General features: G+C 42.7%; 1 protein-coding gene across 1 annotated transcript in view; it reads left to right on the forward strand.

Annotated features, from left to right (window-relative positions):
* The window catches only part of LOC139295463 (protocadherin Fat 3), a 57324-nt gene that overhangs the window by 23345 nt on the left and 7898 nt on the right, over positions 1–26081 (forward strand). Inside the window, exons 11-47 of the mRNA XM_070917657.1 lie at positions 315–590; positions 774–984; positions 1144–1358; positions 1540–1698; positions 1832–1953; positions 2108–2290; positions 2428–2542; positions 2645–2926; positions 3257–3607; positions 4283–4456; positions 4586–5116; positions 5688–6052; positions 6361–6514; positions 7092–7199; positions 7337–7520; positions 7834–8054; positions 8630–9082; positions 9467–9601; positions 9730–10123; positions 11072–11268; positions 12914–13067; positions 13168–13401; positions 13676–13854; positions 15106–15319; positions 15411–15625; positions 15726–15863; positions 16081–16224; positions 16306–16503; positions 16982–17259; positions 17359–17921; positions 18067–18198; positions 18355–18512; positions 18646–19177; positions 19472–19625; positions 21056–21212; positions 22258–22674; positions 23854–24109. Coding sequence (XP_070773758.1) covers positions 315–590; positions 774–984; positions 1144–1358; positions 1540–1698; positions 1832–1953; positions 2108–2290; positions 2428–2542; positions 2645–2926; positions 3257–3607; positions 4283–4456; positions 4586–5116; positions 5688–6052; positions 6361–6514; positions 7092–7199; positions 7337–7520; positions 7834–8054; positions 8630–9082; positions 9467–9601; positions 9730–10123; positions 11072–11268; positions 12914–13067; positions 13168–13401; positions 13676–13854; positions 15106–15319; positions 15411–15625; positions 15726–15863; positions 16081–16224; positions 16306–16503; positions 16982–17259; positions 17359–17921; positions 18067–18198; positions 18355–18512; positions 18646–19177; positions 19472–19625; positions 21056–21212; positions 22258–22674; positions 23854–24109 — 8953 coding nt within the window. The remainder of the gene's footprint in view (positions 1–314; positions 591–773; positions 985–1143; positions 1359–1539; positions 1699–1831; positions 1954–2107; positions 2291–2427; positions 2543–2644; positions 2927–3256; positions 3608–4282; positions 4457–4585; positions 5117–5687; positions 6053–6360; positions 6515–7091; positions 7200–7336; positions 7521–7833; positions 8055–8629; positions 9083–9466; positions 9602–9729; positions 10124–11071; positions 11269–12913; positions 13068–13167; positions 13402–13675; positions 13855–15105; positions 15320–15410; positions 15626–15725; positions 15864–16080; positions 16225–16305; positions 16504–16981; positions 17260–17358; positions 17922–18066; positions 18199–18354; positions 18513–18645; positions 19178–19471; positions 19626–21055; positions 21213–22257; positions 22675–23853; positions 24110–26081) is intronic.

Below are 26081 nucleotides of genomic sequence, written 5' to 3' on the forward strand. Positions count from 1 at the left end.
CTTGGGCAAATAAAGGTCAAGTGTTTGTATAAATATGAAAATTGCCCACATCTCTCTTGGAAAACACCCTGTCTGGCTTGAAAAAACACCAAAACTATTGCTTTGAATATAGAGGTTTAGTGTAAATCCTTTTGGTACCTCCAGCTTGCAAATGAAAAATTCAAAGGGTAGCTCTACCCTACAACTGCATCAAATATCAGTCACCAAAGCAAACGCTACACCAGGGCTCTTATCTTTAAGGACAATATACTGAGCACAATTCTATTCCCTACCTTTGACTTTTTAAACTCCCCTTCTGTCTCTTTGTCACTCAGGTGTTCATCCGAATACTAGACAGCAACGACAACCCTCCGGTCTTCTCACAGCCAGCCTATGATGTCAGTGTCTCAGAGGACATACCGGTCGACATGGAGCTACTGCGGGTTAGAGCGTCAGACATGGACGAGCGTGCCCGTTTGAGTTTCTCCATCTATGGCAGCGTTGACCCAGCCAGTATGAGACTGTTCAGGGTCAATCCGGGTACGGGAGTTGTCTACACTGCAGACAGGTTGGACTATGAGGCCAGAACACAGCACATCCTCACTATTATGGTGAGCAGGGAAATATATGTTTCTTTGTGTAATGGTTGGCATGGGTCTGTATGAGTGTACTTGTGTTCTCTTACAAATGACGCTCCTCTTGGCAGCAGTGCCCGCCTTACTTAATTTTAGCTGATTTCTTTCATTTATCACCTCCTACAAGGCCATCCATATTCATCTCTCGTTTCGCTGCAGGTCAAGGATCAGGAGTTTCCATTTAACCGCGACCTGGCTCGTATCCTGGTGGCGGTGGAGGACTCCAATGATAACATCCCCTACTTCACCAGCACCGTATATGATGCTGTAGCGTATGAGTCTTCTCCCATCGGCACGTCTGTACTACAAGTGACAGCCTTAGACAAAGACAATGGGATTAACGGGCAACTCACCTATTCTATGGAAGCAGGTGTGATGCTATCTGAAAGTTAATTAATTCTTTCTTGTCTTCTGTTTTTTAACAGTGGTTTGAATTATGACTTTAATGCTTTGTCAGGAGGAGAACAAATTGGGATGAAAAGTCTTTTTTGGATTTACCAGTATTGATTGACCTTTCTGCTACTTTCAGGCAACACAGGTGGTGTGTTTGGCATCGACAATACCACAGGCCTTATCTTCGTTGCCCGGGACCTGGACCTCACCTCTGTGGGCTTTTACACCCTCACTGTGCGTGTCACAGACAGTGGATTTCCTCCATTAATGGCCACAGCTTCAGCTCGCATCTCCTTGATGCTCTCTGACTTCTCCAATCCCAAATTCTCCCAGAAGGAGTATCAGGCTGAGGTAAAGAGAGAGATGGCTGACTGAAAGGATGAGTGCATGGGGGAGAGGTTGTGGGAAGGGACAGAGAAACGGAATGAAGAAAGTCTGGGAGATGGTGATATACAGTAGGTACATATCAATGATATAAGTGTGCACATAACTCACCAAAGTGCCTAAAATTCTACCACCGATGTCTTTACAGATAATGGAAAACAGCACTATTGGAACACACGTGACCACCGTTAGTGCCCTCAGCCGCTCCGCACTCATTTATGATATCACCAGGGGCAACGAGGAGCACTGCTTCTTCATCAACCATCATACTGGCGTAATCAGCACACGCAAACTACTTGACTTTGAGGTTTGTTAGTGCTTGTGTTTCAACGTAGTGGGTGTGTTAATTTATACCATCTGCCAAAGCTCAGTGTTGATTGTTTTCACTCATGAGATTTAAAGATAGCACTTTTGCTCATTGCATTTCTTTGTTTTGGCAGCAAACAACATCCTACTTTCTGGTGGTGCATGCCCTGAGCATGGCCGGAGTGGAGGCCAGCACCACTGTCATCGTTCAGGTGGGGGATGTCAATGATAGCCCGCCTGTCTTCCAACAAATCAGGTATCAGTGGTGGTCAAAAGAGAAGAGCTTTGGCACTGACATGCTCCTGTGCTGTTTGATGAGCCGTGTTGAGTCCTGACAGCATGTACTTTTCTGGAGTGATTCAAGTATAGCTTTCCTCTTTTACAACAGTGTCCTCTTTTTACCTTAACAGGTATGTGGGCGCTATAAGTGAGGCCGCTCCAGTCAACACTGTGGTCCTGGGAGAGGATGGCAACCCTCTAGTCATCCAGGCGACCGATAGGGACCGCAATCACAACGCCCTATTAGTGTTTCAGATTGTAGACGAGACTGCTCGTATATTTTTCAGCGTGGACTCCGGGACTGGATCGATTCGGTAGGTGATATGTAGAAACCAGACCGACTGTGTCGCCTCTGAGGATGTCTGATTCACCTGCTTATAATCTGATAATTTCTGGAGCAAAGAATGGGTTTCTTCTTATTTGATTATTATTTTCCTTAAAACGTTTTTAGAACGATTGCCAGTCTGGACTATGAGACCTTCTCTGAGTTCGTCTTCTGGGTTCATGTTAGGGACAGTGGTCAGCCTCCTAAGAGTGCTGACAGCCCAGCAGAGGTGGTTATAAAGGTAAATAAAAGACATATGAATCAGCTTCTACCCATTCTTAACTCACTTTGATTCTTATGTTATTAGTAGACATCTTCTCACTCCATTCATACCCTGGCTTAGGTGATCAACATCAACGACTCACCTCCAAAGTTATCACAGGACAGTTATGAGACAGTACTCCTCCTGCCAACCTACATGGGCGTCGAGGTCCTTAGGGTTGAGGCTTTTGACCCTGATATGACCTCTGACCTCACCCTGAACCCAGACAAGTCCATCACGCCCCAGCTAGTTTACTCTCTGGTGGACAGCAATGCGGAGTGCTTCTCTGTGGAGCGCTTCACTGGGGTTGTGACTGTCATCAACCAGAACCTCAATAAAGACCGTTACCGCTTTAATGTGAAGGTAAGTGTTTGGACACAGAATTTCTATGTATCCTGTCAGGTCAGAGCACAGGGTCAGCTGCAGAATTGTGCACACAGAGTCCATAGTTATTCAGTCTCTTGATGTAGAATACTTCAGCTAGTTGACGCAGGGTTTTCTGCCCAGGTAGATGGGTGGTCAACATGCCGCAGGATTGTTTAGTTATTTTTGGTAAGACAGAAAAGGGCAGTGCATGCAAAGTCTTATTGAATACACATTAAAACCCTAGCATGACATCCTCTGCATTAGCCTATTGTGAGTCAGCTGTCAAATAAATTCAAAGAGCGCCTTTCCACTTCTGTCTGTTTAAAGGTATGGGATGGACGTTTCTCCAGCATGGCATCGGTCACAGTGCTTGTCCGAGAAGCTTTAGACAGTGGCCTTCTCTTCACCTTCCCGGTCTACTCCGCCTCCATCCCAGAGAACATACCCAACGTCACTTTAGTGACTGTTGTCAACACAGTCGGCAACCGCCTCAATGAGCCGCTGAGGTACACCCTGCTGAACCCCGGTGGGCGCTTCACGATCCGGCCGACCTGCGGAGTGGTGCTCACCACTGGTGTGCCTTTCGACCGAGAGGAGAGACAGAGTTATGAACTGGTGGTGGAGGTCAGCAGAGAAGATGAGATACTGAGGGTGGCCAGGGTGACTGTACGAGTTCAGGTGGGTGTGGAAATCTGTGCGCATGAGTTGTTTTTTTTTACTTTCTCTCCTGTGTCTTATTTCCCACGTGCACAGACTCTTTAATGTACTTGTGTACATGTGTCTTTCCGTTTAGTCAAGTTAGTTTTATATTACACACAATGTTTGTTTATTTTGCTTTGTGAAACATATTCATTCATTCATACCCTTTGACATTCGTGTATATCTGTTGACTCACTTTTGCAATTTTGTTCAGGACTCTGCATTTAAATGTTGTCAAGATCGGAAGTTCTCCAGATCCCTTGCAGAAGTTTTTGTTGGGTGCTTTGTTTTTTGTTTGATGTTATACGTTTTTGTAAGAGTGGTACTCTACTAAACACGGTGTTTTGGTTTTGAATAATTCAGTATGTATGATGCACATTGGCTCCAATAAAATGCTGGAACAAACTGATAGAGATTGTTTTTATGCTTCACAAAGTTAAGAGGTTAGTTAGGATCTATACTTTACTATGATGTGTGGGACAGTTACTGTATATTTGTTGTTTACCATACTTGACATTGATCGTTAGCAACACCAACAACGTTTTCTGATCCTGTCAGCAAATGTTAGGGACTGATTCTTTAAGTCCTCAGTTCCCACCAAAGTTTTTTTTACGACCACATTGGATTTTCTTAAGACAACCGTTCTTTCTTTAGGTGGAGGATGTAAACGACAATGCTCCAGAGTTTGTGAACCTCCCCTACTACGCTGCAGTGCAAGTGGAAGCAGAGCCGGGATCGGCCATTTTCAGGGTCTCGGCCATTGACCGAGACTACGGTCTGAATGGAGAAGTGACTTACAGCCTAAAGGAACAGCACAGGAACTTTCAGGTGAGAGCTTCAATTAACTGCTCTTAAATGTTTTCTTAATTTCTTTTTTTTTACTTTGGTGAGTATACATTTCAAAATTCATGGGCTTGTACATTCTTATGCTCCTAAACAAGTATTTATTCCATATAGGTGAACCCTGTGACGGGAGAGCTGACCTTAAAGAGGGCCTTTGAGGCAGACTTATCTACCGCGGAGTACAAGATGGTCCTTGTGGCCACTGACGGTGGCTTCCCCTCTCTGTCCAGAGAGGTGGAGCTGCCTGTTACTGTAGTAAATAAAGCCATGCCGGTGTTTGATAAGCCCTTCTATGGTGTCACTGTCAGAGAAGATGTGGTCGTGTCCACCCCTGTCCTGTGTACCAATGCCACCAGTCCTGAAGGCCAGAGCGTCATCTTCACCATCACGGATGGAGACCCTGCCCTCCAGTTTGACATCGGCTTTGACACAGGAATCATCAGTGTGATTTACCCGTTAGACTATGAGACCAATCAGTACTACCGGTTATCTGTGAAGGCTACAGACACAATGACAGGGGCGAAGTCTGAGGTCGATGTAGACATCGTCGTGCTGGATGTGAATGATAACCCGCCGCTTTTCCAGAACACCTCATACTCCTCTGTGCTTGCTGAGAACTCCATGATTGGAACGACCGTATTACAGGTGTGTGTGTGTGTGTGTGTGTGTGTGTGTGTGTCTTTGTTTATTGAGTCCAGTGTGTGCTCTTACTGATTGTTTACACCTAAGACTCGCCTCAGAAGTATTGGGGATGAATATTAGATGCCAAATCATTTATTTATGAGAAGATAGTATGATGTTTCCCGTGAAATTTCCCAGTGGAAGCGCTTGACCTTTAGTGAGTAATAGACCAGTGCTGTTGTTGCACTGAGGTTTGCACAAGATGATTCTAAGACACCAAATTATTGAATTCATTGATTTCTGTAACAATATCTTTGAGGTTAGCCAGTCACACTGATACATTGCAAACTTAACACTAAGAATAAAAAGCTAAAGTATTGTGCTTCAACAAAATGATCATGCCAGGTGCTTGAAAATGTTTTAATGTGGTTTTAGATGCAATTATTGCTCAGTGAAATCCAGAACTTAATTTACTTTTTTCCATTTGGACTGTGTGTGGGTACTGTAGCTATAGAGTATGTCAGGGTAAACAAATCAGAGCTTACCTTGAATTATGCATGAGGCAGTGCAAAGTTTAATGTTACTTTCCTTGTAGGTGTTTGCCCAGGACCAAGACTCAGAGAAGAACGCCGTGGTGAGGTACCAGATCCTATCTGACATCTACAACAGCAGCGACTACTTCCACATTGACAGTAACAGCGGACTGGTATTCACGGCACGCCTTCTCGACTATGAGCTCATCCAGCGCTACAACTTCATTGTCAGAGCGACGGACAGTGGAGACCCTGCCCTCAGCAGTGATGTTAGTGTCACTGTGATTGTTACTGACACAAACGACAACCCACCTAATTTCAGCCAAGCGCTGTACGAGGCCTTTGTCAACGAGCTGGCTCCCCGAGGACACTTCGTGACTTGTGTTCAGGCGTCGGATGCTGACATCTGTGACGCTCATAGGCTGAGGTGAGAAAAAAGAAAAAGTTATGGGTTTGGTGTTTTCTTTGTAATGTTTTGTTCCTGTGATGATTGGAATTTTTGAACTCAGTTGAATCTTTGTGTAAACTTTTCAGTTCATTATGTTTAGAAAAGCACTTTGCTTACCAGGCAACCCTGTTTTTGTTGTAAAAATCGAAGTCATTTTCACTCCATGTTTTATTTGTCTTTTTCTCAAGTGGTTGTGGCTCAGCACTTATCCGTTTCCAGCAGCTTCTGAGCAAAATAACAGTATACAACACAATCAACATTGTACTTTTGTTTTGATCTGCCTTCAGGTACAGTATTCTCTCTGGGAATGAGAGAATGACTTTTATGATGGAGCCAGATACAGGGGTGCTCAGTCTGTCTAACAAGAGGAGACAAGGCATGAAACTCTCGTATCAACTCAATGTGTCTGTGTCAGATGGAGTCTTCACCAACACTGCTCAGGTGAGATAACTTCTCGGCGGTTACAATTTAGTTCTGTCAACTGATTTGCTCTTTTTTAACCTTTTCAGTGTTTATGCTCAGAAAGCCGGATGACCTTCTTTAGCAACCCCTCGCTTCAAATTTGTTACACACATTTGCAGCTGTCTAGTACGTCTGCTGTTTTCTACCACCGGCTGCTGTGCAGCTTTGCAGTCGGAGGTTAATGTGTGTTCATGTCATATCGGATTTACTATGAGGACGAGCTGCCAACTGGGAAAAAAATGTTCACATCTGTCTCTTAGTGGTAATTACAAGTGGGACTCTGATATCCCACATCTCTGATAGTCCACATTATATGCTGTAGCAATAACACATCACCCAATTCCTTTGCTTCTTCTTCTTCTTCTGACACGATGTGAACACAGTGTACCTCCACAGTAGTTTGTAAGAGAGACTGAGAAAGTGCATGCAGCTGCATCAACCGCCGTTTGATCACAAGCCTGACGCTCTTACTGCTGGTCTGCATGCCATGTTGATGTGATCATGTTGGTGATGATGGTGGTGGGATGATGATTATAACGATGATGGTGATCCCCAGGTGATTATACGTGTGCTGGGAGCTAACCTGTACAGCCCAGTGTTCAGCCAGAGGTTCTACCTGGCTGAAGTCAAAGAAAATTCCCCTCCAGGATCAAAAGTCATTCAAGTAAGTTTGCCTTCTCACTACTCAATCAGTAATGTTTCCATCAGGACTTTCAATAGGAAACCTCCGACATGAATAGTAGGAACAATGATGTTGAAGAACGTTGACATTATTTCCTGAATCTCTGTATGCACCTCCAGGTTCGTGCGACAGACGAGGACTCTGGGCTGTTTGGCCAGATCACCTACTCCTTCATCAATGATCTGGGGAAAACTCAGTTCACCATTGATGCAGATGGAGTCATATCCACTGTTCAGAAATTAGACAGAGAAAATCCTCTTAACAAGGACATGGTACTGACTGTTATGGCCCTGGATGGTGGAGGTATTATTTTTGACTGACTGTAAACTGACAAAAAGCAACCTTGGCCTAACATTTAGCTAATATTAATGCATGAGTGGTCACTGTTTTTGGTAAATGCACTGCAGGTATTGCCTGTAAGAGGGTAGCTTTTGTACAATAAGATCCCACACTCCTGAAAATGAATGAAAATTTAAGCATCTTCACCTTACCGATGCATTACATTTTATCATCCAAAATGAATGTTACAGTAGAAAAATGCCCATTTTGTCTGTATTCAAACTATGTACATTTGATGAATCCATACATTTATATTTATATCCTGTTATTTTTCCAGGCCGTGCGTCGTTTTGCACAGTGCGAGTGGTTCTTGCTGATGAGAATGACAACGCCCCCCGGTTCAGAGCTGTGGAGTACCGTATGAGCATTAAAGCAAATGTGGCCAAAGGCTCTCTGGTCACACAGATCCAAGCCACTGACCCTGATGCTGGGTCTAATGGGAGGATCACCTACTCCCTTTACAGCGAGGCACGCCTATCATTGGTTGATGTGCTGGAGGTCAGTACGTTCTTGCTCTTTAACTTTGTACTTTAGACTACTGTACTTGCACTACATAGCTGTATTCTTAGTTTTAATAGAGCTGCAAACATCTTCTCAGTTCCTTCAAGAAAAAGATGCAAAAGTCTAACTAGATCCAAACCTCAACAACTGTATTTAATCAGGGTAAACCATATTAAATATATTATGCTATAATCCTGAATTTCAATTTAATTGATACCTCCTCCCCATTTCAGTGAATTAACAGTCATCTGTTAACTGTAATTATGAATTTTTACTCATCCTATGAAGATTATGTTACATTAAGACTGATGCTTCAGTTTTTGCTGTTCAAAAGTTAGCACTGTTTAAATAGCACATAAATAAACAACTATAACTGTAAATGAAACAAAAAGCTGTGGTATAAAAGGCTAATAAAATATCAATGCATATTAAAAAGTAGTATTAGAATATAAACATAAATAGATACCAAGTGGCTCAAATGTTCAGGCTGAGAGTCAAAGATGTGAGCTCTATTACCAATCTAGGAGTATTGTCTCTAAAGTTGATGTAAACGGCATTGTGATTTTGTCCAGGTGGAGTCAGACAGTGGTTGGATGATGACTAAAAGCACCGTAGACCACCTCCAGGGGACTGTGCTGTCCTTCTTTGTCAAAGCCACAGACTGCGGTTCTCCGCCCAAACACTCGCTGGTGTCGGCCTTCATCCACGTCGTCCCACCAGATGCATTTGTTCCCTCCTTCAGCCAGCCTCAGTACTCCTTCACCATCCCCGAGGACACAGCAGTAGGAACAGCCCTGGGGTCTGTGTACATGGGCCCTGGACAGACCGGGTTCTTCACCGTAGTCGGAGGAGAGACATTCGACAGCAACCAAGGAGGGACCTTCCTGGTGGAGAGGGAATCAGGTCTGATCCGTCTGATCAAGCCGCTAGACTACGAACAGATCAGCATCTTCCGCTTTAAGATTGCAGCAACAACAAGAAGAGACCTGATTGAGTCTGTGTCCACTGTAGACCTGGAGGTTAAGGTTGGTGATACAGTTAAACATAGAGCCTGTTGTTTCCTTTTGTTTATTTCATTTGAACTGAATTTAATCTTTTTTTCGGCCTCTGAGTGCAATCAAATAAAATGTAACTGAACTACAGAAAATGAAGTTTGAGTCAGGCAAAATGAACCATGAGGGGTTGTGGTAGTGACTGCACACACACAGCCCATAAAACTACATGATCAGAAATGCATTTCTGTTAAAATGGTTGTTGTAGATGATTTAAAATGTACAATTCAGAAATTATTCAAATACAATGTAATAAAGAAATTGAATGCAATTTAAATGCCAAATCCATTTGCATTGTCTTTTCAGTAGAATTCAGACTTTTTTGGGCTGAGTCAGTGAAGATTTGTCATTTTGCAGATCCTGGATGTGAATGACAACAAGCCAGTGTTTGAGACTAACACCTATGTAGCCACAGTGATGGAGGGGATGCCAGCAGGGACAAGAGTGGTCCAAGTGCGTGCACTTGATCCAGACTGGGGCTCTAATGGACAGGTGTGTGACAAGTTCAACTGAGTATTTTGTTGTTATTGTATTTGTGTTTCTCAGTACAGTTATTCAGTTCAGAGTGTTGTAGGTGCTTTGAAAGGCTACTGTATGTATCTTTTTTTTTTTAATTGCAGGTAACCTACAGCCTCGGACCTCTGCTCACCTACAACTTGGACTTGACAGAAGACGCTCGCTCCCTCAGTGGCCCCATCACTGCGAGTTCTGTCTTTGCTATTGACAGTAAAACGGGCTGGATCACCACAGTGAGTCAGATGGACCACGAGGCCTGCTCCAGCTACAGCTTTAAAGTAGTGGCCTCTGATCTGGGGGAGGTACAGTCTCTCTCCTCCACCACGGTGGTAACCATCACTGTGGCGGACGTCAACGACAACCCACCGCTGTTTGAGAGGGAGCTGTACCGGGGTGCAGTAAAGGAGAGCGATCCCCTCGGTGAGGTGGTAGCTGTTCTAAAAACCAAAGATCGAGACGGCGCAGATCAAAACCACCTAGTCAGCATTTACATCGCTGGTAAGGAAATGAAGAGGACACTAACATAATGTACTTCAACACAGGCTGTGTTCGAAATCACATACCATGAATAGTCACACTTGGTATGAATAGTATGTTAGTATGTGATTTCGAACACAGACATGCTCTGCTGCAGCAATTGTCCATCATGCAGTGAGATGAGGCTTTGTTGCATAAAACTCATTCTGCCTAATGGGGTTTTTATTATTAAAGGTCAAATTTTAAATTACTTTGAACTCAAATGTCAAACACACGATTTACCTTTCATTTTTTATCAAGGGAGGCAGAGAAACCCTGTATGTTCACATTTTTATTTCTCAAATTGAATACAACATAAGTGAAAGAAAAATGCTTAAAACCTATAGTTTATGTTATGTAGTTTTCAATAAAATCAACCAACCTGGGTGAAATGAGTAGATTAGTTGGAATTCCACAATCGGAGGTAGTCTCTCACACACATACAAGACTTTGTGTGGTCGCTCCTTTTTCAAAACATTGTGAAGCCTCTCCAGCAAAACTCTCACCTTGACACTGAGCTTGATGTGACATGACACTGTCTGATAATGACTAAAGATGAAATATTTTAGCCTGGTGTTCTGACATTTAAAAATACTGATTGGCCTAATGGAAGTGTTGTAATAAAAGGTCAAATTTTTAAAGTTTGAAAGGCCATTTCTGCTGCACCACGAGTCTGGTTTACACTCTGATGATAGATGTTTATTGATTGTGCCAAAGGGTACCTGCATCATTTGTTTGTGTGTGTGTGTGTGTGTGTGTGTGTGTGTGTGTGTGTGGGTGGGTGTGGATGGGTGGGTAGCTGATGCTTATTCATCTTGTGAACGAATAAGACTTCTAGTTTGTTCACAAGTCTGTTACAATGCGTTCTCTCCTCTTTCTTTGCTGTGTAGTGTCAGTCAGCGTTTTAATCCTCTCCTGTCTAATCTCCAGGCGGGAACCCGCGGGGCGTGTTTGGCCTGGCCCTGGTGCAGGGAGAGTGGAAGGTTTATGTGAGTGGTCTACTGGATCGTGAGCAGCAGGACTGGTATCTGCTCAACATCACAGCCAGCGATGGCCTGTATGTAGCTCGTACTGCCGTGGAAGTTACCATCATGGATGCTAACGACAACAGTCCCATCTGCAACCAGGTCAGGGATACAGGAAAAGGGAAGTGGGTCAAATAAAATAAAAAAAATCCAAGCAAACCAACACAGAGCAGACTGTGGAGTGTAGGAAGATTTTTCCTTTTGAATACATTGTATGATAATGTCAATGCACAGTAAATATTAGAGACTATTTATTTAGGCTATAGATTAACAGGCCCTAATTCCCACAATAATGAACTTCCTCTTGGGTAATTTTAAGGGTAGCTTAGCTCAGAAAAAAAATTGTGTTCCATAATGTTAAAATTTGCATACTCTAAAGCCAAAATCTGGGGATGTAGTAAAACAGAATTTGTTCAATTAAAATCTGAAAATGCCCACAGTCAAAATCTGATGGACTGTGCTCTTTAAATTACACAAATTACAGAATATATGCAAAGAAATGACACGAATCAGTGATAACCAATCAACTTCAGCCAAGTGTGCTAATTCCTACCTTGCTACTTTAAGACTAAAATTAACGTTAATACTGTGTCACAAGCTGATCTATGAGAAGAAGATCACTGTGAGAAGGGAAGATAATTGGGCAGTGCGGTCTTCTGGGAATTTCCCTTTTATATTTAGTAGTATTCAGCAATTCTTCAATTTCACATAATTAGTTGAGAAACTTTCATTCTCTCTCTAAACTCTTACTAATTCTCTTTGAAATCAATCCTCCCTGTGTCCCTCTTCTCCTCTTATATTCTGTCTGTTCTTAGACAAGTCAGGCCTGTGTGGCTACAAGGTGGTTACACGACATTACACGGTAGCAGCATCAAATGTATGGAAACACATTAAGAGTCAGACACGGACTGAACTGTGTGGTTAGCACATGAATCTCATGTTTTTAAATTATTAAGGGGTAGTAGTAGTAGTAGTAGTAGTAGTAGTAGCAATAGTAGTGGTAGAAGTAATAGCAGTTGTACCTGTTCTATAATAGCATTTCTTTTTGAAGTAGCAGTAGTGGTCTGTTGTCGAGGTGGTAGCAGCAGTAATGGCAGTAAAGGTGCATATACTAATGCCACTTTTGCACTGTATTGCTTCTACCATACAGGTAGAGCATCTTAAAATTGCTTGTTTGTCCGACAAGCAGTCAAAAATGTATTAGTAAAGACATTCAGTTTTCAATTATATAAAACAGAGACAGGTAAATTAAAGGTAACAGGTAATTAAATCCTCACATTTGGGAGGCTGGAACCAGAAAATGTTTGACATTTTTGCTTGAAAGGTGTCAGTTATCATAATAGTGTTAATTCATTTTCTGTTGGTGGACTAATCAGTTTACTGACTAATCATTCCAGCTCTAAATATAATTAAATCATTTACAGGATAACTCTGCAGTACAGAGCAAAAGCAGCAGGGTGGTATATGCTGCACTGTATACATGGACATACTACAGTAGTTTTCCCATCATGCTGGTCTGTGTTCGATGAAATAGTGAGGTCATAAAGTTCATTTCTACAGGCAGTCACAGGCGGGGTCAGAAAAGGGCCGTTGTGCTGTTCTATCAGCAGGGATAATGGATGCTGCGCCCAACAGTTGATTGTGTTTTTTGATGTGTTGGATGTATGCTTTTTGGTTTTTGTTTGTGGTTTCACTTTGTGCTTGTGTGTGTGTGTGTGTGTGTGTGTGTGTGTGTGTGTTGTGCCAGGCTGTGTATAGCGCCTCTTTTCCTGAGGACATTCCCACTAACAAGGGCATCCTCACAGTCGGCGCAGCAGATGCTGACTCAGGCTCCAGCGCTGAAATCCAATATTCACTGTTTGGCATCGGGGTCGAAGATTTCTACATGGATGCAAACACTGGTACATTTGATTATTGTTTTTCTTTAGGTGTTTGTATCAAAACAATCCATACATCACATATTTTCTAGCGCTTTATACACTTCTCCATTTGTGTCTCAAGGTGAGCTGCGTACAGCCACTTTCATGGACCGAGAAATGACGCCCACCTACAAACTGATTGCCCAGGCAACTGATGGAGGAGGGCTGTTCTGCCGCTCTGACATTTCTCTCAAAGTGTTGGACGTGAATGACAATGCCCCCTCTTTCTCCTCTCCTCATTACCTGGCTAGTGTGTACGAGAATGCCGCTCCCAGGGCTTTGCTTACCCGGCTGCAAGCCAGCGACCCCGATGAAGGTAAGCTGGTGTGATGTTGTGCTTTTATATGTTGGATGTGTAACATGCAAAGCAAGGATGATAACATTTCCTACACACACTGAATGCAGGCAAAAGCCACTGTGTCACTCAGCATTCAAACTGCTTACTTGTCCAAGAGACACATTTTATTATTCTTACCATGTATCTAAAATTACCCTGTAATAGAAAAAAGATCATCAGGAACAGGAACAGGAACATTTTGGCTTGATGTTTAGTCTTGGGTGTGCATGAATTTGTCTTCTGTTCTCTCCAGGTCTCAACCGCACGGTGGTCTATTCTCTGGTGGATCCAGTCAGTGGATTCTTTTCCATCGACCCGGTATCTGGGATGGTAATTCTGGAGAGATCTCTGGACAGAGAGAGCCGAGACTCCTATCGTGTTCGTGTCCGGGCCACTGACCAAGCTGGGCAACAGGGGGCACTGTCCTCACAGGTTGGTGGTCCCAGTGACCCCAGTGACCCCAGTGACCCACATTCAATCTCAGTTGGGAGTGTTACTCCACCAGATACTCATGATCCCCCCAAAGAACTGGCACTTATTCTGATGCTAGCTCAAACAAAAATGAATAAATAAAATGTACATTATTAAAATTCACAACAGTCTTCACAACATTTATATTTTAGGTGATATAATCATGGTTCTGAGTAATTAAATCAGATACAGAGCAATTAACACAGCTTCTGAGTAATTAACATCAATTATTTCTAAAAACACAAACAGATATGATTATGCCATTAAACCATTTTACCGCAATAATGTAATTAGAATTTATACACTATATATTAACTGGCAGATTAGTCAGCCATGGAGTCATCCATCTGGTGGATGTGCAATCTGTATTTCTGTCCATGCACGTGGATAGGAGAAGCCAATGAATAAAAACATGTTTACTGCAGGGATCAGATAAAGGACCTAGTAGATTCAATCAAGATAAAGCTCCGTCAAAGTGTACAGTGGGTGGGATGGGGAAGATGGGGAAGGTGGCAGGTACAGAGACAGAGGCAGTGCAGAAAAGAGGAGGAAAAGACGGTGTTTGCTCTCTCACACCCACTAGGTTTGTCTTTGTTAGGTCCTTTTGAGGCTGCCAAAGCAAACCAGAAACACAAACTGGAAATAAACCCCAGGCAAAAGCTAACATATACAAAGTTCATAAAGTGCGTACTTCTTCCCAACCCTTTGCTACAAAAAGTCCAACTTCCAATCTTTCAAGATGTTTTTAGTTTTGTTATTTCTGTGTGCAATATCTCCTTCCAAAATAAAATGTTTAAGAAGCATTCCAAAATTATTGATATTCAAGGAATGCACTCCAGCAGCTCTCCTAACAAAAGTTAACCGTTTCTGTAACCTCCCTCAAAAAGGCAGAAACTAAATCACACTACCAGAAAAGGTGAATTGTTGACTCAATAGAGCAAAAAGTGTATTTATCTGGCTCAGTAAAGCCACAAATCTTTAACATTTATCTAGCGGCCAAGAAATTCTTTCTCAGGCTTTGGTGGATACAGAAGAATTTTTGCCTCAGTCCACTTTCTTGTTAGTAAAGCCTTTAGTATCTTTAGTAAAGCCATTAGTATCTTTGCTCCCATTTATGTATGTGGGCCCACTGTCCGAGGTGCTGAAAGTCTCTCAGGGCCAGGAGCAGTGCAGACAAACGAACTGATAGGGAGTCTCTTGTGTCTCCCTCAGGTTGATTTGACCATTTTGGTGCTGGATGTGAATGACAACGCTCCGGTCTTCCAGAGGAGGGACTACGCTGTTACTGTCCCAGAGGATGTAGCCGTGGGAACCGAGGTGCTGCGAGTGTTGGCGACGAGCGTTGATATTGGACTTAATGCTGAAATCACCTATCGCATCCGGTCAGGCAACGAGTTGAGAAAGTTCACCATAGACAGAAAACTGGGTGAGCAGAGGTCCTTGTACTGTCCTCTATTTTGAGCAGAAGAATTTCTTGCATTGAATCCGATACATAACGTGTTATGTTTATGTTTTAGGATCTATTTCTGTGGCTGATGATTTGGACTTTGAGGTGTGTAAGGACTACTACCTCACCATTGAGGCCTGGGACAGCGGGAACCCTCCTCTCAGCACTGCTACCATGGTAACCATTGTACTCATGGACGTCAACGACAACGCTCCAGCCTTCAGTCAGGACATCTACAATGTTCTGGTCAGCGAGGATGCGTCTGTTGGGCAGACAATTACAAGGGTAACTTTTTGTCTTCATTGGTTCTCCACTCTTATATTGGTCTCTCTATGCTTTCCTGTCTTTTTCATTAACTTTTGTGTTACTCTGTGTATTTTTTTAGGTTTTGGCAGAGGACTTGGACAGCCAGGTGAACGGGCGAATCACCTACTCAATCCTGAAAGGTGACCGTAGCAACCACTTCTGGATTGACCCTGTTACAGGACTGCTCAAAGTCAATAAGCGGCTCGACAGAGAACTAGTAAGGATGCATCTTTAAGTAGAATATCTCATAAACAATCAATAGTAATTTTCTGGTTCATGAGCACAGCCAAGACAGAAAATACCAAGTCTGCTCAAGGTCAGCACCAAATAAAGTCCCAAATAAAGTCTCATATTATGCAAGCATAACAGTGCTTGCTATATTGCTTGATACATACAGATGCTATGGCACTCTCATCCCCTTCTGCTCCATGTAGGTATCCAGGTACTCTTTGTCAGTGCAGGCGTTCGACAGTGGCTCTCCTGCCATGTCCTCCACCGTCACCCTTAACATCGACGTCTCCGACGTTAACGACAACCCTCCTGTCTTCACTCCACCCAACTCCACAGCCATCATACAGGTAACCGTCTGCGTGTCTTTGCTGGTGTTTGTGTGTTTTTGTGCCAGTGACATCTCAACTCCTCTCTCTCCATACTTCCAGCTAAACCAGGCTGCTGGAATCACTCTGCTGAAGCTATCAATCAGCGATAAAGACTCCCCTAGAAACGGCCCTCCCTTTGTGTTTCGCGTCGTGTCAGGAAATGAGGGAAATTTCTTCTCCCTGGACCAGACTGGAACTCTGAGGTCCAACCGTGCGTTTGGGCCTGAAGCCCCCAGAGAGTTCACTCTTGAAATCCAGGTTAGCAACCACCATATATTCAGGAAAAGTTGACTGACAAATACACTTTGTTAGCATGGTTACACACAGTCAGCATTAGGAGCAGCCCGTTACTCACACTGTTGGCTGCTAAGTCAGGCTATTAGAGTCTTGGGTTTTAATAAGTAGCAGCACATAAACACATTTCTGCAATGGAGAAGCTATTAACACCACTAATATAGTGGCATAGAAGGAGGGTCTGTCTTTAATATTGACTGCTTCCAGTCAGTTTTTTCAGTTTTTGCTTATAAGTGTTTGGTTATATAGATGCCAGGAGAGTGAGTGTCCTAATGTAAACATCTGTATGCTATAACCCTCTTTACACATCTTCCCCAGTAAGAAATGGTACACAAGTAATTCGTTTTCAACCTTAAATCAGTTTTTGATATTTCAGCACAACTTTAACTCTGTTTCTCTGACTCATTGAATATCTTACTGTAACTTTGTTTTGGTCTCATAGGCAAGTGACTCTGGTAAGCCAAGTCTTACCTCTTCTTCCTGGATCTTTCTGAGGGTCATCGGGAACAGTCAGTATAAGCCAACCGTCTCCCCACTGGAAATCTTCATTGTTATGGCAACAGATACCTTCCAGGGCGGCCCGATTGGTCGGATCTATGCAACCGACCGCGACCCCAATGACGTGTTGTCGTTTACCCAGAAGCCTCAGCCCAAGAGCATGTTTAAGATAAACAGACAGGATGGCAGCATTGTGGCTCTGCCGGGCCTGGAACCTGGCAGGTACACACTATACCACACAAACACGCAACTCTCTAGCACACACACAGGCTGAAAACTTGTTGATATGAAAACACAACAGATTTCCTTGTCCTCTCTCAGATACCAGATGAATGCTACAGTGAGTGACGGACGTTTCGCTGTGATAGCTGATGTGTCGGTCCAGGTCGAACAGGTGACGGATGTGCTGCTGCGTAGTGCCCTGACCTTACGTTTCAGCTCCCTGTCCCCGGAGGACTTGCTTGGTCGCTACCTGAGCCAGATCAAACTAATGCTACGTGGACTAGCCAGCTGGAAATGGTCACCAGGACAACAGGATCCACTCCACATACTCAGTGTACAGCCAGTGGCGGGAACGTCTGACGTGGACTTGCTTCTGGCCATGGAGAGGCCAGAGACACCAGGCAGCGGACGGATGGGGGGGATCTACTCCCAGCAAGAGTTGTCTGCAAAGCTGGAGGAAGCAGCCGAGCGAGGCCTGATTCGAGGTGTCTTAGCTGGGGCAGTGGTGGTGAGCAGCGCTTGTTCTGGGGAGCTGGAGTGCGGGGACAGGATGTGTGAACAGACACTGGTGATGGAGGGTGGCTCACCTGTCACCTACAGCACAGAGAGGGTCAGCTTGGTGTCACCAAGGTTCCGCCCTACAGAGACCTGCACCTGTCCTGGTGAGCACTTGCACTTGCAATCTAAACTAAGCCCAGCTCACATTGTCAGTGTAAATCTACAGTATTAGTCATTAGTTTAGTTAGTAAAAATCTGTGAAATAGTGTACACAGATATTTCTTGTGTTCTATAATCCTTTCCAAACAGGAGGGACATGCCCCACTCCTGTGGAGCTTTGTGATGGTCAGTCCTGTCCAGCAGACATGCAGTGTGTCCGTTCTGGTCCTACAGCGCCATCTGTCTGTCAGTGTCAGCCTGAGAGACTAGACGAGTGTGCAGGTAGGATTTGATGTGTCTACTGTGTATCTGATCGGGGGCAGATGAGTAGATCACCAGTTTCAAGCATTTGATTTTATATTATTTGCCTTTTTCTATAAGTTCAAGCCTTTCCCCTCTGATTTTAATCCTGTATCTCTATGTTTTGGGAATGTGTAGGCCAAACCTCTCTGAGTTTCTCTGGAAACAGTTATATCAAGTACAGAGTGACAGAGAGTGGCCAGAGTGGAGAGATGAGGCTCGGCCTGAGGATCAGAACACTTCAGAGAAGAGGAGTCATTATGTTCACGCGTGTTAACCCCTGTACCATGCTCAAGGTAAAGACATTTACATCCTAATGGTATTTACTATATAGTTTTCCAATGCAAGATCTGCTCAGCAAAGGGTGGACTGTATTTTAGTGGCTGCATCCTTTTTACAGTTACAACTATTTTCCCTTTCCTCCCACAGATTGAAGGGGGCCGACTCTGGTTCCAGTTGGACTGTGACAACACCCTTGGCATTATGGGTATCTCTGGCAGACCAATAAACGACGGCCTCTGGCATGCTGTTGCCTTGGAGCTGACTAGGAACTACACCCTCCTGTCATTGGATGACAGCTACGTGGAGCGCCGCCGAGCAGCCCGAGCACCTGTCCGCCTTTGGCCTCTGGCCCCAGATTCATCCTTTTTCTTCGGGGCCCAAGTGAGGCCAACAAACGGGCAGGGCGAGAGGCCAAGCCCGGGGCCAGGGAGAAGCCAGGGAGGGCCGGGACTCGGGGACCGTGCATCGAGGGCCCCCCCGAGAGCCCAGGATGGCTTCCAGGGCTGCCTGGGCTCACTGGTGCTGAACGGTAACGAGCTGCCACTCCAGAATAAGAGGAGCCGTTACGCTGAGATAGCCGGGCTGAGCGAGGTCAAGTTGGGCTGCGTGCTTTATCCAGATCCATGTGTCAGTCAGCCCTGCCTCAACGGAGCCATCTGCAGCAGCCTGCCCTCTGGAGGTCTGTGTCGAAGACAGTGTGACTGTGTGTGGGTGTTAGTCATCATGTTGGAAATATAAATGACATAAACAACTGCTGTCACATGAAACAAATTCACTTGAGTTTTTATTTTTGCTTAATTCTAATTTGATGGTTTGTTTGTGCAGTAGTGACCATCAACTCTTAAATATTCAGTCAGTTACTCACAAATAAAATCACATGATATTAACTGGATTTGATATTGATATTATTTATTAATGTTTGATTATACACGTTATTATCATTTGTCACATTTTGAATCTCTCTCTCCAACAGGCTTCATGTGCAGTTGCAGTGCTGGCTTCACTGGGGGGCGCTGTGAAATTGAATTGACCTCCTGCATGCCAAACCCATGCCAGAATGGTGGGGACTGTAAGCCTGTGGGCAGTGCATTCCTCTGTGGCTGTCCCAGAGGACTCGGGGGACTTATGTAAGATAAAATTGCCTGCAATCACACACACTTTTAAACCTTAATTACTGACTGTAAAAACATTGCTGATGAATGGCGTGTATGCACACAATAACAGTTAGGTTAGTGACAATTTAGAAACATTAACATCCGCATCTCCCCTCTCATTCACATTCAAATGTGAAAGAACATGTGTAGGACACAGCGAAAACACACACACACACTCATTACCCCACATTAGCACCCCAGCACCCACTGTGTTGTTTTAGTTGTTATTGTGTGAGATAAAATAGTGTTTCTAATTTAATTCAGAATAATTTCAGTTGAAAAGCCTATAATCATTCTCTAGCTTCCTTCTTAATTACAGCTCAGTAAATTGCCTTTGAAGTAACCTCTCTGCTGATGTGTTGTTCAATGGAGCCACCACTAGAGAGCAGTTTTCCCTCAAAAGAGAAAATGCTTCTGCTTTTTAATGCTTTTGACAAAGATGTAAAAATGCTTTTGATGAAGTTGGATTCACTTAAATTGAAGATGTTTAAGGCAGCAGACTGTTTATTATCATTATCAGTTCATGATGAGTACAGATTGAAACCACAGCCAAAGCAAATACTATTTTCTGCCACAAGCAAACAGCTGTTGAATATAATTGGCTATGAAATCGTTTTTTTTTTTTTAAATAATAATAACATAGAGTGTATTCAATTGAAATAGTCCCTAAAAATGTGAAAGGTTCCCTTTTAAAAGCTGAATCATACAATACAAATATGACACAACTTGCTGAATTCATGAGGTTTGTTAATTAGGGTATAAGGTATTCATTTTCTAAAATATTCATGAGGAGATATCACTGGCTAATATATCCAGGCCCTGTTACGTAAACTGCATATGCTTAATGACTCCCTACACTTTTCTCATTTAAAGCGAAACTTTGGGTACAAGGAAGCTTCCCGCAGTCCTCAGAAGTGCTCTTTCTTTTTACATCAGACCAACTCTTGTCCAGTGTTTTGAAAATCCCATCAAGAAAAAATAATTGAAAAGAGAAATACAAGTATTTTCTATCTCCCTCACAGCGGGGCACCATGTTTGAAATGACAAGCCACGATGAGCACGTATGTGTGTGGAGTAAAATTATGTTTGTGATGTTCTGTTGGAATTTACGCCTTTATCTAAGAATATTAGTCTGTCTGCGTGTGTGTGTGTGTGTTTTTGCATTCATGCTTATTTCTTTAAATCAGAAGCATGTAAATGAGGATAATAGGGAATCCGTGAAGATAATCCCTTGATTTAGCAAAAGAAAGGCCCTCTGAAAAGATGATCTCCAAAGTATTTATTTTCTTTCTGTCTTTTTAACTCACTGTCACGCTTTCATCTTCTATTCTTCTCTTTCACTTTGATACAAATCGTCTTCACCACTCCCATGCATAGCAGTTTATTTGTCTATGCCTCCACAGATGTGATGAGGATGTAAATGAGTGCGACCAAGACGAGTGCGGAAATGGAGGAGAGTGTGTCAACACGTTCGGGTCGTTCTACTGTAACTGTTCAGAGGGGTACGAGGGTCAGTTCTGTGATGATCAGGCGCCTGGTGACCCGGGGGATGACATGCAGGTACAGTATGAACAACACTTACAGAATCTTGCAGAACATACTCAAGTATATTCCAAAAAGTCCCAAGCTTTTCGGCTTGCTTTTTGCGCATTCAGCTTCCTCCTAATGGGACTTGGCATACTCAGTGGAGCTGTTGAGAATTCTGAGTGTGCAGTGGCCTCCCGGGAAGGTTTATTCACCAGCTTGGTATGTTTGTCTCTGCAGTAGATGAATGAAAGTGTGGTAATGGGTAAATCACAGTTTCCATTTGAAGTTGTCACGCTCTTGACTTTTGTCGTGCACTATATACCTTATATTGAGACTGTAAGCCCAATTAATGTTACACATTGTAAGAAGAAAGGTGCTTTCATTATTCCCTAGAAGACTGTAATTAGCAGAGAAGTAACCAAAGTTGACAAAACCTAATAAGCTGCTTTCACAACCAATGGATACGTTAAGCTTTGTTTTTTTTGTTTTTTTTTAAGGACATTTGAGGACATCTGTTGCTGGAAATAAAGCGGAATAAAAGTTGCTCTTTTTTGTACTGGAACTTACTCATCATGTATTAAAACAAGAATACATGGAATTAATCTTTACTTCCATACTGCAAGACCAGGAATGTGATTGTTGTAATTCTTTGCAGTAGTGAGTAGATACAAAATGGAGATATATACGTCATCACATCAACAAAATGTCAATAAGTGGTCGGTCAACTGCACTGTATCTGTGCCCTCCACCATCAAACATGCACAGTAAATACAGTTGTCATATGACTGGCTTGATCATGTTAAAGGAATCTGTACTACTGTCACAGACTGACGGGAAAAAGACCAATTTGTACCTTGACACCTTGATATGCAACATTTTTTAGAAAAGGTTTCATCATGCCAACAGGTGCAGGAGTTTTCTCAGCAATTTGAAAATATGTGATTGTTCTGTATCTGAATGGAAGTGAATTCTAAAGGTGAAAATCCTCTAAATTGGAGTTGATATGATTCCAGCAGACACTGATACATCTGCACAGTTCTATCCATGTTTTTATGATTTTTCTCTTCGTGTTGCCCAGGCGGAGCCCCTGTCTTATGTCGGCCCAGGAGAGATAATTGGCATCGGGGTCCTTGCCTTTGTCATCATTCTCCTCCTCGTACTCTTCATCGCCTTTCGGAAGAAAATCAAATTTAGGAAAGAGTCAGACCCGGGCCCGGGGACTCAGGCTGTGATGGGTGTTTCAGCTATTTCCACAGAAACCAGCTACATGCTGCACAAGACTGGAGTGGGGGCCGAAGGGATTGAGTTTAAAGCCGTGCGTGTATCAGGTTCACCAGGGACCACTAGCACCTATGGCGAGGTGGGAGGCAGCACTGGGGGACCTCCCCAGGTCATGGTGCGTCCGACTGCCCACTCCCCTCTACCAGGAGGACTCGGCAACCAGGGCATGAGGAGTGGAGATGGTGACAAGACCACTTCCAGTGAGGGCAGTCAGGTATGCAAAAGTGTGCATTGGTATTTATCATGGCAGTTTTGGGAAAGTAATTTCATAGAGGTGGGCAATACTATATACTACTAATAAAAAAAAAATTAAATTAATATCAATTTTGTATCATAATATCAATACTTATATCAGCATATCTTCCAGCTCCTATTTTTGATGATGCTGTGCTTCTGTAATTCAGTTATATTCCTTTTATTGTTTGAAAGAGACTCTAGAGTCTAGATATTAGTACGTCTAATACTTACAAACAGCCATAATGTGTTTGAGAAAGTGTGTCCTCAGGGTTGAGCTATGAAAAAAGTGCTTATATGGCAGAGTGATGGAGTTTTGATATAAAAAAAAATGGGACAATGAAATTTTAGTAATATTCCAATTATTACTTTTGAACAGTTGGAGGGTACTGTATGATATGAACAAAAGGCTTTAAAGAATATTATACTTTTTATTTTATTTTATTTAAAGCCACCATGTAAAGAATTGGAACCCCTCCCGCCCCCATGTGGTACTGTTAAAAAATACCTCTGCTACAATGACCCAACCTGAGGACATTGAGGCGAATGGGCTGATAGCATGATGCATAAACTGCTCCATATTTCACTGGTTCGGTCTCATTCTTCCTCAAATAAAAACTTATGCCACAAGAGAAATTTGAAAGAGGCTTTAAAATACATTGTAAGATTAAGAATAAATAAGAAGTTAAAAGGATAAGGCTGGAGATATTACATAGTTTTGTTATTGTCAACAAATTCCATGAAAAGACCAAAACCAAAGCCTATTCATTTCTACAGAAGACTTAATCTTATAAATCTTTAGAAATGGGTCACAAATATATACTTTCATTTTGAAAATGGGCTAAATGGAATAAATAGTGCATTTAATGGGGACCATTTTGAGCAGCATATTTTGGTACGGTAGCGAGAAGTCATGGAAGCAATCCCACATACATTGCAGCATGTATGTGGGATTGACTCGAAATGAACTACATTGCCCATGTTCACTATAATGAAAGAACATGTTACCCAGCGCAATGATGCCGCTCATTGATGTGTTGGTAGTTTGGTCTTTTCATTGGATTTCTTGACAATACAAAAAATATTGAATATCACTTTTCCTGTTTTCTTGTGTTTATTTTGCATTTTTGTGCATTGCTGTTTTCTCCTGTCTCTACAGTTCAGCAGCTTCCTCTCAGACATTTCTAATGTCCGAGGTGTGGCCAATAGGAGGGGCATCGCAGTGTGCAGTGTGGCGCCCAACCTCCCTTCGGCATCGGCCTGTCGCTCAGAGCACAGTCCAGCCCACAAAGTGTCCTGGGAGGGGGAGGAAACCAGGGAGGAGGGGCTGGAGAGGGTGAGACACGAGAGAGAGGAGGAATGGGGGCAGAGAGCTTTTCAGCTGGAGAGAACACAGAGAGATAACAGTCCACAGGGTAAGACTGCAACCACGTGCACGCACACATGCACACACAGTTTCTAACCTCCGATCAAAAAGGCACACAAGCCATGAACTCATTGTGTTACACCCATGCCATCATCTCCACTGAGAGAGCTTATTTCACAGTGATCTCTGCCTTTTGATCACACACATCAAAGAAAATGACCCAGAGTAAGCAAGAGTGATTAAGCAGTAATATTTTTATTTTGCCATCATTTCATTTTAGTTTGACTATTTACGTCCTGGGAGCAATAAATGATAATATAAGGTACTTTACTGGTTTTACTGCTGAAATTGGCAATCATGTCCTCTTGTATCAGGATAACTCTCTTACATCTCCTGTGCACTTCTGTTTGAATGGTCAGGGTAATCAGCCAGAACTGATGTCCTATGTTCTTGTCCTACTTTTGCTCAAAAAAGTTAAGTCAAAATCAAACTAGTTGGAACACTTCCACTCCCAAAAAAAAGGTCAACTTTTCTGCTAAGTTTTCTACCGTTTGTCTTCATCCAAGTCTGCTTCACGTGTACCTTTGTCAACTGAGAGGATGACAAAGTGAGCGAGAGCGGTGAGAACTAGTTGCCAGATAGTTCAACGTCAGTCTGATATTTAGCTGCCGACGCTGTCAGCAGCAATAGCACAGTTCACTGTTCTCTGTCAATGAAATAACCACGTTGCATCTCACTGCTGAGGTAGACGTCACATGTTTCGATTCTCTGTCCAACCTGTTGTTTGAATAATACAGCCTGCAGTGGGAACTTCCTGCCTGTTAATTATTGATTCCTTCCTGTGGGAATGGGAAATAGGTTATTTTATTTTTTTGCTCCCCTGTTGAGTGTATGCACAAAAAAAAGAAAAGCATGTGCCTCTAGGGTTTCCAGTTACATCACAGTCCATTAATTAATATGTGATTAAGCTAATAGCAAACTAATACCCTGATTATTGCATTAATGACTCCAGTGTTAACTGCCACTTTAATTAATCAAATAGAAAGAGTTTAGTTGTTTATTTACACTACAACAACCACAAATAAGTATAACAATAATAAATATTGCAATGGATAAGCACAAGTCGATACGTGAGGGAACATATTGGTCTTTTTTCTGTCACTACCTGATGCTCATGAATAAATAAAATCTAATGAATGATTAAATACCGAATAAATAGGTCCCATATTGCTCAGGTTTTGGCAATTGTGCTCTCAAATACAGGATGTGTCAGAATAAGAAGGCTATATTGATCTTCATGGTGTTTGCAAAGAAATGTAGTTTTAATGAAAGGTTCATGACTGAATGACTTTGACAACTAATGCCTCACAGAAACAGTCACATCATAATGCCGATTAAACCCTCTTATTGGAGGCTTCCCCGTTCAAATGCTGTGACTATTACTGTACCAATTACAGGACAAATTACAGAAAGCAATTTGTGAAGCTGTTTTTGGTTGATGGAAAGAAGTCCAAGAGTTAAAACTGTTGGAGGTGAGGATTAGACCTATGTTTGGCTTAGTATTAGTGGTAATAAGTATTTCCAATTAAAATGTTATAAATTGGTCTGAATGGAAAAATTTGAAAAATAATGGAAAAAGTGAAGGGAGCCAAACCAGATTGTGTGCTAATTAATATTAATAGTTAATTCAACTTAATTAAATATTAGTGTGATGTGAAGTTTTACCTTTTCTAGAATGACAGATGTTGTCAGAATTACACGGGGAATGCCAGAAAATGACTTTTTGAAGGCTCGTACAGCTGGAAAAGTGTAGGGGATTTAAAAAGTTTGGGGCCAGGATGAGGATATGGTTCGGCTGAGTGTTAGTGGTAGGATTAGAGCAGGGGTCGGGTCCGTAACCTCAGGCATGGCTGCCAACAGTGGCACATGGCAGGGTAGTCGCTGGCACAATAACGAATGGGTATATGTGAGGAAAGAAAATAAATGGAAAAGAAAGAAAGAATAGAAGAAAAATGCTTACT

The sequence above is a fragment of the Enoplosus armatus genome, chromosome 13 (genome assembly GCF_043641665.1).
Source record: "Enoplosus armatus isolate fEnoArm2 chromosome 13, fEnoArm2.hap1, whole genome shotgun sequence".
NCBI lineage: Eukaryota > Metazoa > Chordata > Actinopteri > Centrarchiformes > Enoplosidae > Enoplosus > Enoplosus armatus.